This window comes from Symsagittifera roscoffensis, chromosome 3 (assembly GCF_963678635.1).
Source record: "Symsagittifera roscoffensis chromosome 3, txSymRosc1.1, whole genome shotgun sequence".
NCBI classification, from domain to species: Eukaryota; Metazoa; Xenacoelomorpha; order Acoela; family Convolutidae; genus Symsagittifera; species Symsagittifera roscoffensis.
In genome coordinates, this window is record NC_087064.1 from 76626248 (window position 1) to 76640270 (window position 14023).

The 14023-nt window shown below is 33.2% G+C and overlaps 1 protein-coding gene across 2 annotated transcripts; it reads left to right on the top strand.

Annotated features, from left to right (window-relative positions):
• LOC134842845 (uncharacterized) lies at nt 1–13190 on the top strand. 2 transcript variants are annotated; one of them, XM_063859344.1, is made up of 3 exons: nt 1–180; nt 12266–12421; nt 12982–13190. In XM_063859344.1, the coding sequence occupies exons 1-3, from the start codon at nt 102–104 to the stop codon at nt 13101–13103; spliced, it is 357 nt and encodes a 118-aa protein (XP_063715414.1). In that variant the 5' UTR covers nt 1–101; the 3' UTR covers nt 13104–13190. The 2 variants fall into 2 exon arrangements, with proteins under 2 accessions (XP_063715414.1, XP_063715415.1); XM_063859345.1 differs by lacking the exon at nt 1–180 and adding an exon at nt 11565–11625.
• Nucleotides 13191–14023: the final 833 nt, after the last annotated feature.

Here is a 14023-nt window from a genome sequence, read left to right on the forward strand (position 1 = left end):
TTCATCTTCTCATAGTTGGTTGTTAGCTATCAAAAACTGTATAGAAAACAAGATAAACTATTTAGTTTTTGAAGGCTAAAAAACTACGAAAAATTATAATAATGGAAGTTCAGAACAACAAGAAAGCCTCAACTGCAGCGATACCGGATTTAGTGCAACACATTGGAAATCCACCGGCTTGTAAGTTTCTAAAGGACATGTTTTTGAAAAATTTTCATGAATGGGAGAAAGCAATACGTCGACAAAAAATATTAGAGCAAAAAATCTTTGCGAACTGTTGTAGTTTTTTCTTTGGTTCGAAACATTGAAAACCGTAAAATTTTTGGCAGTTCTGTTGAATATTTGTTGAATATACTCAATTGCTGCACGGAGTATCAGTGGAAACAAGACTTCTCGTATCAGGGCGAAGCCAAGATTGTTCGACAGCCTCTTAAGGTCTATGTAGCAGTAATAGCATGACAAAATTAAAGGTGAAAATACATAATGAAGATTTTATTTAAAAAAAAAAACGCCACATAGAGTACAAAGTGTAAACTTGGCTCTTAGTAAACATTCAATTATGGCAAAAAAATTTTCTTTAACCAATTTGGAACAATTTCTAAGACGGATTAAATCTTCTCTCACGCGTTAATAGCGCAAAAAATTTCGCGCGTTAGTTGTGCCAAAGTCGCCAAAATGGCTATCTTCAAAACCCCATAACTTGACTAAAAAAGATTACAAGTAAAGTGTTTTTTCAATTTAAGCTCAGGAGAAGAATACCTTTTGAATGAAATAAAAAAACTCTGTCAAAAAAGGCTATTTAAAAAGTCAAAATATGTCTGAAGAAAAAACCACCCCGAGCACAAATATTCCGTTACTTTTGTCACAAAAGTCTGAACAATCTACCAGCCAAAAACAATCAGATAAACTTTACCCATTTAAAGTTCCCTATACTCTTCTGCCCTTGAACAGTTTCTGGTTATTTTTCTCTGCTCAGAAAGTTTTTTATTCATTCCAAACTATCAATTTCAGGATTCTTACTGTTTTTTGGATTCTAAATAACGGTGGTTTCGATTTAAAAAGACCGAAATATGGAACATTTGTAGATGTACCGTTGCCTTTGCTCAAAATTTGGGGTCGACCAATCATCGTTGTCGACTTTTTAAATTGAAAACTTTTGCTGTCAACGTTGTTGGTTAAAAAATTGCTGTCGAACAAAGTGTTATCAAAATCTTTATTGCTCTTTGGGTCAAATTTTCCGAAATATTGTCGAGTTAAAGCTGACATTTTTAATTTATGCTTAACACAATTGGCTGATGAGAACCGTTTCAATTTTTTGTTTTATAAGTTTTCAATCAAGAAGAATTTTATAGTTTTTTTCAACATTCCTTTTAATTTATAATTTTTTTCTTGAAATTATTTTTCAATCAATTTGAAAAAAAAGTTTTTAATTGAAGCCTAAAATTGATAAGCTATTTTTCACAAACCGCCGGAAAAATCTGACCTTGATTGACTCATGTAACGACCCTGGTCAACGACATTTTTTTTTCGATTTTTATAAATTCCCCCAACCCCCCCCCCCCCCCCCCCAGACTTCATCAGATCTCTAATCAAAATTGGCGTCAAAGAAAAAATGAGAAAATGTTTCAGAGTTCAAGCTCGTTTCAATATCTGCCGACATATTTGGTAACTGTTGAGAAATTAGTAAAAATATGAGACAATTTATTTTCAAGATCAAATATTCCTTACATCGTGTCATGTGAACCTTAGCTGCTAATCGAAGCAAAAGTATTTGTGGCTGAAACCTTGTATAAATGTGAATTCTAGCTGCAAATCAAGGAAGAAAAATGTTAAAGATCCTGACAAAACATGATTTTAATCTGAAAATCAAATGAAAATAATCTTGATTCGCTTTTGTCGTATGTCGACCCTCACAAGTAGTAATATGGATATCTATTTTCATGTCCGTATCACTGATTCCTATAAGATGTTAACGTATTTTTTTTAGCTTACTTTTCAGTTTAGAGCAACAAAATTGAAACTCAAGCTATTCCAAAACCCTAGAAAACTTTCTGCTACAAGAAATTTTCTGCGCTGCAGACATTTTTTTGAACAAAAACAAGCCAGAATGCCGCCTTTGATTTTTGGAAAGTGTTGACAAAAATTGGTTTTTTAGAAGTACTCGAAATTAGCTTGCTTTCGATTTAGTATATGATGCATCTAAAGACGCCTTAAAAAAAGCATTTTTTTGGCTTAAAATATATTCTGTATAATATAATACCAAAAATCGGCTCCCACGGTCGGGTGGTCTGCGGCTCAATTACCTGAAGAAGGGGAGCATTCATCATCCCTGCAAAAAATTAGATACTTAAATTATAAAGGAAACAAGTTTTTTGTTCCGAGCAAACGTAACCCTGGATTCATGTCTATAATTTTCTGCGCGATATTTATAGCTATCCGATAACTATCAACACAACCTCTTTTCGGTCGTAATAATGAGCGAACCTTGTTTTGGATTTTATGGAAACTGCGCATAAAGTCTTTTCCTTGCGTTTTCTGTAGCCGAACTAATTTTCAAAACAAATGTAAGTTATATGGTTTTTAGCATACACCAGCGACGGATAAGTTTGTTTTCTGTAGCTGAAATTAGCCACATTCAATTTTTTTTCTTTTAAAATTTTTTCTTTTCACAGCCAGAAGTTAATTCACGCTTATTACAAAAACTGTTTCCTGTTTATTTGGAACTGGTGCAAGAAATTTCACACTCGAGGTAAATTTTTCTTTTGTTTTAAAGTATATATCGAAGCGGTAACTTCCCAAATGGCATAATTCCCAAATGGCATAAAAATGGAAACTTTTCCCAAATGGCATAAATTTCAAGTTTTCATTGTAATTTAAACGTTTTCTATCAATTTCTATTTCTATCATTTTGTCAGGAACGAAAGCATGTGAACAAGATTTGGAATTAATTGCTTCCAAACAAATTTAAGCAACAGATTTGTCGAAAAAAAATTGACCACAAGAAGCTTATTAATAATCGCAAGCTTATGCTTCTTGCTTTTGATAAAAAGTTCTACAAGTTTTTCACAATAAAATGTCAATCAACATTTGAATTGACAGTTTGACTAATTTTCTCACATTGTTCACGAAAAAATTGTTCTCGATTTTTCCAAAGCAACTGTTGCATAAAATTTATGCCATTTGGGAAATTTTTCATTTTTATGCCATTTGGGAATTATGCCATTTGAGACGTAATCTATCGAAGCGTATATTATCCTTCAATTTTGAATTCCTTTTGAACAAACTTTTATAATAGCAGAAAACACTAATTAAGGAAAATGACTCTAAATTTAAAAAAAAACTTTATCAACTGATAGATGATTGTAATAGCCATCAAATTCTTTATAGACAACCATCGAAACAGATTATTTTTCAGTGCATATAAAAACGACAAAAAAGTTTTTCAAATGGATGCTCAGAACGGCAAGAAAACAGCAGCTGCTGCGACACGGCCTCCACGTCAACACATCAGAAAACCACCGCCTTGTAAGCACAAGATTTTGGGTTTAGAGAAATCGTAAGACAAATCGTTAATAAGAAACCGTCCTGGATTTTTTTGCGAAATAGTTTTGTGCAATGGAGAACTAAATTCAGATTGATACAAGGAACTGATACTCGGCACAAAAACAGAACAAAAAGCGACTAAAAATTGACATTTTGAAAATTTTCGTTTTTTCTATCCATTGAAAAACGCGCTAGTCTCAACTCATTCCTCTTATTGTGCACAAGTTTTGTCAATTATAAATAATCGCTCTATTATACAGATCAATTAAACTATATCAGAACAGAAAACAAAATCTGCAAACATTACATTCCGCGAATGGGAATAAAACAGCCGAATTTAAATCCAACCGGAAATGCGAGGAGTTTATGAACCAGCCATAAAATTACTTCAAATAAATCAAATTTGTATAATTTTTGTAACTGTAATATAATTGTTACATAATTATTATATAGCACCTACGTAATTACGGCTGGTTGATAGGTTGGTTGGCTTATAATTCGGCTGGTTTGTGAACCACTAGTTTTGTGCATTGCCCAATTTAATAAACTTTTTGGCTCATATCAACTTATAAACCTTTATTTGGTCAAAACATTTTTTTGTTACTTTCAATATTTTAGTAAACGCTTCTAAACTCATCAATGCCGTTTTTGTTGAGCAAAGGGGTGATTTTAAGTAACGCCCGTATAAACCGACCCTTTTTTCGATGTTGGTTTTAGACTGTTACTGCAATCAGTTTCCATGGATATTAATTGACTAACACAGATTTTCATGTTCTGTGTCCACAAATTTTGAAAATATTTGATTATAAAACAAACAAAATAGAGATCACTTCAATCAAAATTTATGAGTCAGAGCCTGGGTTTTCCAAAACCTTTAAAAAATAATCAAGACTTGAAAAATGCAATCGCTAATTGAATTTTACTTTTGGCTAAAGGTACTGTTAGCTGTTTTTTCTATTTTGTCATCATTCCGCATAAATCACTACCGACAATCCTTACTTCTTTCACTTACCACCTTCTCTCCCACCACTTACCCTCTGCGTATACTTACCGCAATAAAAATACGTGAAATACACCCCACACACACACACACACACACACACTCACACACCTTTAACCCCCTGCAGACCTTTACGCCCCCTAAACTGAGGGGTAGGTGTTTAGGGGGTAGGGTAGTTTGGTGGGTGGCTGAGGATAAGTGGGGTGGTGTAGGTGTGTGTGTGTGTGTGTGTGTGTGTATGTGTGTGTGAGTGTGGTAGCATAGGTGGGGTGGGGGGGGGGGGGGTTGGTTGGCGGGCGTCGTGTAGGCGGGGGAGGTGTGATGGTGTATGGGGTGGGGGTAGGTGTGCGTATCTACCCCCACCCCATAACATGCTCTTCAGGAAACCTTTCAGGAAACATGCTCTTCCTTCGAAGTGTCAGAGCGCTCCTTTTGATTGCAAAGGATGACGCTCCTTTGTCAGGACGCTCCTATTTAATTAGAGGCGCTATCTAATCCTATTTAATTAGACGCGCGTGATTTCAAATTTTTTGGACGGAGCTATCGTTATGATTTTATTTCGTGGCGTTTTTTTATACAAATAACTATATGGTAACATAATTTTTCCTAGGATTTTCATTGGCAGCAATTTTGAATATGAAAAAAAAATCTTTGTAACAAAAACGAACAAGTTGATTGATTCATGTAATTACTCTTGGTCCTCTGCGGTATGTATGTCCCTGATCGACTCATGTCTCAACGAGGTGGTTTCATGTATCAAATCTGGTCAACTCTTGTAAAAATTCTGGTCGACCGAAAATAATTAACTGAATCTGGTTGATTCAGTGTCAAGGAAGTCCTTCAATTTTGACGAAAATCGAGCGGCTTCGAAAGGGAAAATTGCAAAAAAATTCAAGACTTTTCTGACATACAAAATTGAAACTAAAAACGGTCGCTTAATACGGGCGTTATATAAATCCACCACTTATTTCCAGAAAAATGGTGAAGAATTTGGAAAGCGATTTTCTAAAAATTGGGAGTGTCAAAAACACTCTTGATCAGATAAAGGTTTGTAAATTCACATAAGTCAAAAAAATTGCTAAAAAGCAATTAACTTTAAAAATTTTTTGGGAAATTGGGCAAGGCGGAAAAGTTTTGTTTACGAATTTGGTTCTGTATTCTGATATAATTTGATTGATTCTCATGATAGAGCGATGAAGCATCCCACAGTGAGGTTCCATCGTTGATAGTCGAGTATATTCAATTTTCGTGCTCAAGATTGTTGCCATTTTAATAGATTTTAACTAATTTTTAGGGACCACGCAATCGGTTATAGTTCATTATAATCCATGTTTTTGAGAATAACTAATTCGGTTATAGTTATTCAAAATCCGTTGTAATGGATTGTACTGGGTTATAATATCTTTAAATTTCTTCGAAATTTTCTGCAGAATTTGTAGCTTTATCTGCATTACTCACAGCGTACTCGAATTCCAAACCTGCTCGCATTCCGTTTGCTTTTGCAAAACCATATCTCTCACACTTTAAGCCCAGTTCTTCACAGTTTTAACACTCAAGTTGAAATCGTCCATTTTTACACCGCACGCCTACCCCCACCTCCACCTTTCCTCCCACCCCCATCTTTCCCAACACCACCTACCCCACCTACCCCACCTACCCCACCCCACTTAACCCCACATACCCTACCTCCCATACCTAACCCAACACGCACCTACCGTACCCCTTCCATACCTACTTGACAACCCCCATAAGTTGGGGGAGGGCGTAAAGGTATGTAGGGGGCTAGGAGTGTGTGTTTGTGTGTTTGTGTGTGTGTGTGTGGGTGTGCGTGGGAGGGGGAGGGTGGTGGTAGATGGTGAAAACTTCACGTATTTTTATGGTTAATATAAGTGATGGAGGAGGAGAAGTGGTGGTTTTCGAAGGAAGTAAGAATGGTGTGTTATAGGTAGTGTTTAGGGAAGGAGGAGACAAGTAGAAAAAAAACAAGCAGAAAACAACGCACGTTTTTGCTGTAGCCAAAAGTAAAACACAGCTTAGCTATCTGAACATTCAGGTTTTGAGTTTTTATTTTCTAGGTTTTCGAAAATCTAAGTTCATACTTATAAAAACTTATTATATTCTAATATAAACTTTTACAATCCATTGTAATCCATTATATTCCCTTAGAATGGATAAAATTGATTTATACTTTTTTGACTAATTATTATAATCAATTACTTTACAATCAATTGGGTTTCATCGACACAAACCATGAAAATCCCTTAAATCGATATTTTTTTATGGAAATTCTTTGCGAGAATTATATTTTTTTATGGAGGAAACGTTTGAAGAAGTACAGTATGACTTTTTGAATACTCTCTTAGATTTTTTATTCCAATGGGAAACCAAACAAATTAATTCTCACATGAATTTTTAAATCAAGTGCACAATTCCTCTGATAATTCTATTTTTATAAGCTTTATGAAAAAATAAAAGTCAATTTACAAAATACAAAATAGAACAACTAATATTTTTTTCGGAAGATTACACAAATTTTTGTATTTTATAAAAAAAAGACACAGGAGATAAGCTGCACATCGCGATCGAAACTTTATAACCTAACCCTCGAAAATTTGAAAATTATCAATGAACTCGAGGAAACCAAAAAAAAAACTTCCAAGAATTTTCAACATAAGAAGAAAAAACCCATCATGTTATTAAAAGCTAAACATATATATAGAGGAACGCAAAAATGCAAATAAACAACGAGACTTTTCGTGGAAATTTCTGAAAAGAAAAGTTTTTAATGATGGTATTGTAAGCTATGAGACAATTTTACCTATCATTAAAGAAACATTCTTGCCAAACCTTGTGGCATGATACTCACAGTAATTTTTGTTCTTTGAATCATCATTCCCACAGGCAGCGTAATGACTGTCTATTGTTCAGATTTAAAAAAAAATTAATCAAACCAAAGTTTTTCCAAGCGAAGTCATTAAAAGAAATGAATAACAAACTAAAAAATCTTATTCAAAAACAACTCTCGAGAGAGGTTAGAGATTAGAAAAAAATCTATGTCAGCACAAAAAGACGGTTTGATCAGTTTGTTTATATCTTTGTTCCCCACTTACATTGGCTCGCGGTGGATTAAATTATCAAAAGCAAAGTTTACATTCTATATATCGGGGTAAGATTCAAATGCTGATATATAATCGTCGAAAAGAAATTGGGATTCTACGAAAAACTTGATCAAAATCCTGTAATTATCCAAATCCAATCGTTTTAAACATCTACTGTATTTTTGTTATGGCAACAATTTACAATCCTAATCAATTTTTTGTCCTTTTTTGTTTTAGAAATAAAAAGGAATAAAATTAGATTGAAAACATTTGGTCGTTTTTTATCCAAAGAAAAGTCAAACAGCTTCGAAGATTAAGATTTGTTTTGGTGGCCTTAACCAAGTTTCTTCTAGCGTTTGAGCTGTGACACTCTTTTGTTGTTGCTTTGAATAGGAGAGAAGGCAAGTATTCTGAGCTATAAAACCTAATGCACAAAAGTTGCTTCAGTCTTAAAAAAAACTTGCCTGCTCATCTAGTAATTGTTTAGAAACTTTTACTTATTGGTGGACTTCAATTTGAAACACAATATTTAATAACCTGCAATAATGCGATTGCGAGAAAAACAATTGTAGTTTTTGATCAGGTAGAAAAGTAAGAAAACAACTCTAAATCAAAATGTGAAACGCTTTGTTCAAATTTTGTCAAAACATGCGTTTAAGCTATAATTTACAAAAATATCTTAAAATGCCAATTACTTAGAAAAAGGCATTCTGAAAGTCATTTTAAATTGCCAGTGATGATTGAATGAGGTAAGGGAAAAAACTTAAGCTTTGAAATTGGAAACTTGTCGTTTGTTGTTACCAAACGCTTAAATCTTATAGTTATAGAGCAGAGGAGGAGCGTGGTCTACACAAAACAAAAAATAGTTCTCTACTTTTCCAAATTTAAAAAATTGAAACAATTTTTTTTGTTCTATTTTTTATACAGTTTTCATTTCTTACGGCACTAAATTTTCATGTATTTTTTTGGTTTTTTGAATTGGTTCCTGCGAATAAATGCTAATTTGATTTTTTACTGTCTAGGTTTTCCAAAATCTAAGTTCCTACTTATAAAAACCTATTATATTCTAATATAAACCGTTATAATCCATTGTAATCTATTATAATCCCTTTGAATGAATCGAATTGCTTTCTACTAGTTTTGACTAATAATTATAATCATATGCTTTACAACCAATTGGGTTTCATAAAGACAAACCATGAAAGTCCCTTAAATTGATTTTTTTCCCATGGAAATTCTGTGCCAGAAAGTTTTTTATGGAGGAAACGTTTGAAGTAGTACAGTATGACTTTTTGAAGAGCCTCTTAGATTTTTTATTCCAATGGGAAACCAAACAAAATAGTTTTCACATGAATGTTATAATCAAGTGAAAAATTCCTCTAATAATTCTATATTTATAAGCTTTATGAAAAAATAGAATTCAAATTACAAAATCAAAAAAAGAACAATCAATATTTTTTTGGCAAGATTAACTAAAGTTTTGTGTTTTAAAAAAATGACACCAAGTAAAGCTGCACCTCGCGAATGAAATTTTATAGCAGAGCCACCAAAAATTTGAAAATTATCAATGAACTCGAGGAAACCGAAATAAAAAACAAATATTCTAAGACTTTTCAACATAAGAATAAAAAAACACATCATGTCAATAAAAGCTAAACATATATTTAGAGGAACGCAAAAATTCAAATGAAAAAACAAGACATTTCGTTGAAATTTCCGAATGGAAAAGTTTTTATAGTATTGTAAAATATGAAATAATTTTACCAATCATTAAAGAAACATTTTTGTCTCAACTTGTGACATAAGAACTCACAGTAACTTTTGTTCATTGCATCATCATTTCCACAGGAAGCGTAATGACAGCGTATTGTTCGGATTGGAATTTCTTTTTTTAACTAAATTTTTTCCATGCGAAGTCATTATAAGAACGGAATTACGAATTAAGAAATCTTATACAAAACGTCTCTCGAGAGAGTATAGAGATTAGAAAAAAAATCTATGTCAGCACAAAGAGACGGCTTGATCAGTACGTTTATCTCACTGTTACCCCACTTAACAATCGCTTGCTGGGAATAAATTGTCAAAAGCAAAACATACAGTCTATAGATTGGATAAGATTCTTGATTCAAATGCTGATATATCATCGTCGATGCCGAATTGGGATTCTTCATAAAATTTGATCAAAAATCTCTATTTATCCAAATCCAATTGGTTTAAACGTCCACTGTTTTTTCTTTGATGGCAAAAATTTACAGTCATAATCATTTTTTGTTTTTTTTTTGGGTTAGAAATAAAAAAAATTATGAGGAAAAAATTTAGAATGAAAACATTTGGTCGTTTTTTATCCAAAGAAAAGTCAAATAGCTTCCGATATCAAGATTTTTTTTGATGGCATAAGCCAAGTTTCTTCTAGCGTCTGTGCTGCGACACATTTTTTGTTGTTGCTTCGAATAGGAGAGAGGGCGAGAGTTTCTGAGCAATAAGTCTTATCACACAAAAGTTTAACACACCTAAAAAAACTTGCCGACTTATCTGATAACTGTTTAGAAATTGCTAACTATCGGTGGACTTCAATTTGAAATGCAATATTCAGTATTTAATAACATGCAAAATTTCTATTGCAAGCAAAACGTTTGTAGTTTTTGATCTGGTAGAAAAGTAAAAAAAGGCTCTAAATCAAAATGTGAAACGCTTCTTTCAAGTCTTGGCAAAACATGCGTTTAATTTATTTTTGACAAAAGTATCTTAAAATGTCAATTACATAGAAAAAGACATAATGAAAGTCATTTTAAATTGCCAGTGATGATTGAATGAGGAAAGGGGAAAAACTTTAGCTATGGAACAGGTACCTTGTCGTTTGTTGTCACCAAACGCTGAAATCTAATAGTTACAGAGCAGACGAGGAGCGTGGTTTACACAAAAAATAGGCAAAGTTCTCTACTTTTCCAAATTAAAAAAATTGAAACCATTTTTTTTTGTTCTATTTATTTTTACAGTTTTCATTTCTTACGGCACTAAATTTTCATGTATTTTTTTCGGTTTTCTGAATTGGTTCCTGCGAATATTGCTAATTTGATTTTTTTACTGTCTAGGTTTTCCAAAATCTAAGTTCCTACTTATAAAAACCTATTTCCAAGTCTAAATGTTTGAAACAGATGTTTTTGTCTTGTTTTTTTTACGGTTTATGTTTCCTACGGCATTGAAGTTTCATGTCTTTAATCGTTTTTTTTGTGAAATCAGTTTGTGTAAATAGATGCTATTTCTACTTCATAACGAAAACGATTGAACTCAGAAAACAGTTTTTTTTTGCATTAGAAAAAAACTTTCAAAGCTAAACAGGTCGGAATTGCTGAGGTTCGATTCAGAGATATTGATCAGACAATTTGTACAATTATTGAACCGACAGAGAGAAAAAGAAAGAGAGGAGAGCGAGAGCGAGAGCGAGAGAGAGAGAGAGAGAGAGAGAGAGAGAGAGAGAGAGAGAGAGAGAGAGAGAGATCAGAGAGAGATGAATGAAAACGGTAGGGAGAGAGAGAGAGGAGAGAGAGAAAATTGAACAGCAAGCTAATAAAATCAAAAGATGAAAGAAAAAATAAATACATCTACAAAAGTCAGAACCCAAGCTTTTTTTAATCAGTCGACAAAACTTGTACTTGATAAGAAAATGGAAAATTTTGAAAAAGTTCACTTTCAAAACCAAATTATAAATAAGACAAAAATTATAAAATCAAGTTCTAGCTGCAAATTCAACCAAAAAAATATTGCTTTTCAAAGCATGAGCTTGCTCTACAAATTCATACAGAGATTTACTTGACATATTAGATTTACTTCTGTCAAATAATGCATGAACACATCTCTGTAGTTTTTTGATTGCCTATCGACCTTCAGAGGCAGCAATATGCATCCAATCATTAGAGGAAGAAATCCTGTAACATCACCAAAAAGGAAAGATCAGCAGTATGTCCATCTCATCTCTTATTGTAGGTAAGTAATCCCATTTTCCCCGACAACTGTTTTCCATAATATTATCACCCAGAGACTGCTCTTTTAATTGCCTCCATTTTATTCACACATTTATATCGTCGCCGAGTCCCATAGCGGTTCTCGAAACTTATGCTTAGAAAACAATGCTGCTATTGGAGAACGACTACTTTTTTTTCTACAAGGACGTAAGGCATAAAAATATTGTAAACGTTTGCTAATGGGTATTGCGATTTGATGAAAATCATTTTTTGGTCTAAATGCAGGCTTCGAAAACAACTCTTTTGATTTTAGGCCAATGTTTTACGAGCCGCCTCGTTTTCATTCTCCGTGGACCTTCAAATTTTCTTTTTTTTTCTCTTTTAAACTTTCCCCATTTATTGTGTTTGACAATTTTTCTTCCAACAGCTTTGCTTGAAAAGTTTGGAAAAAAAACATTTTTGAGATTGGTGAGTTGATTTGAGTAGAAAAAAATTAAAAGGTGATAACTAGAATTTGCAGAGGTTCTATGAAAGACTATCAGCCCACCTAATCATAGTTCCGTCCTGCGAATCATGAAATAACCTAAGCAATATTTGCAAAAAATGTGTAAATAGATAACCAATTAATGTTCCCAATAGCTTTTATGCTTATTTTCAAACAGATGAATCACGACATCTGGCTGCGAGAAATGTCCAACAGCCGGGTTGTTGTGGGTGCAAACCGGACCAGCGAAACCTAATCGTATCTTCAATGCTGGGCTTTGCCACTCTCACTAGCATAGTCGTGGCCATTTATCTTCTCATGAATCATCGCAATGGTAAGATTTAATTCACTCAGTGGCGATTAGTTAAGCATTTCATATCTTCAAACCTACATGGTAGTTTCAGCTATTGCTACATATAATTTGGTCTTGACTATAATTTTAAAAACAAACTTTTTAGAAGTTGTTTTGAATTAGGTTTTTTGAATTAAAAAATCTATTGAAATATTTTAAACGTTTGTACTCATTTGAACATCAAAGACGTTTGAAAATAAGCCATGTGGTCTATTGACGTTCTATCAGAACTGTATTTCTGATTAGAAGCCTAAAAACAAACAATTTTGCTTAAATTTTAGAAACTTTCTATAAAAAAAATCTCTAAAAAAATTGGAAAGTAGCTTTGTATTTTTCCTGGTTTTTGTATTCCTCATTTTTTTTGTGAATATGAATTTAGTATAAGTTTTGTTATTATGAACCATTTTTTCTCAAAAGAATTGAAACTTGAATCAAATAATTTCTCATAAATCAGAAAGAATTGAAATGCTCGTATTTTGGAAAGTTTCTTTGCAAACAAACGTGTCTAATCAAATTATATGAAAAATATGTTTTTTTTTCAGAACACGCACCTTCTGCAGGGGATTATTCGAGGTCTGAATATGCGCGAGAAGACGCCGATAATTATGGCGCCAATGAATATGCATACGATCACGCAGGTGGCAACGTCTGTCATATGCATTAGATTGATGTCCTGTCATAAGATCGACAACAATTTTCTCATTCTTATCTATCCGTGCAAACTGGAGACCTAAGTTTGGCTTTTTTCCACCCCCCCCCCCACCTTTCAAATTTTTTGTTTTTATAAATATTTTACGTGTTTTTATGGCCAAATGAAATGCGTGATATTACGATGTAAAGCATGAAGCGCAAATCTGTTCCTAATAGTAAGTATATTCACCATGCCAAGTTTCATTGCATTATGACCACGTTTTACGGGGGGACAGGATAGTGGAAAAGAGCTTTACATTTTGACATTATTTGTGGTCGAGTCTATCATTACCTTATTTTACCATATTTTATCGTAAGAAAACAGACAGAAATTGGTTCATTTGAAACTTTGACAGCATTTTCCAGCTTGTTCATGAGCATAAACAATCACTTTTTTTACCCCTGTTAATACCATACTGTTAATAGTAAGCATACTTGAATTTCCCTGAAAAAAATTTAATTGCCTATGTATAAAATCCTAAATGAACGTAAGTTTTATTTCCTAAACGAATAGGTTTTTTTTTCATGTGCTTGCATGTTCACAATTAAAAGTAACAGGTAATCGGGTTGGGGGTTCGGATGGCCCTGGTTGCCACCAGGTTCCTCACATTTCTCCCATGAATGGGTGGAATCAGCTGAAAAAAAACCCTCAAAATCACAGTTAAAAGTTGACAAAGAGAGATCATCGCACATTTACAAACTTCATAGTTTGCCCATTTCGGAAATATTATTTTTGCTTTTGAAAAATTCCGATAAAAAATTGGCTCTGTTTGGGTAAAAGTTTATTTTCTGTTTACTAACTTGAAAAATTATCCATGGACTACAGAAGGATTATCTTTAGCTCTAGAGGCGAATTTTGAAGCTTCCCAGGTTAACCTTTTATAAAATAAAAAC

Coding starts and splice junctions, on each gene's coding strand:
- LOC134842845 (XM_063859344.1), top strand. CDS start 102: ATGGAAGTTCAGAACAACAAGAAAGCCTCAACTGCAGCGATACCGGAT. Junction 181..12,265: donor CATTGGAAATCCACCGGCTT/GTAAGTTTCTAA, acceptor ATTTTCAAACAG/ATGAATCACGACATCTGGCT. Junction 12,422..12,981: donor TCTCATGAATCATCGCAATG/GTAAGATTTAAT, acceptor TTTTTTTTTCAG/AACACGCACCTTCTGCAGGG.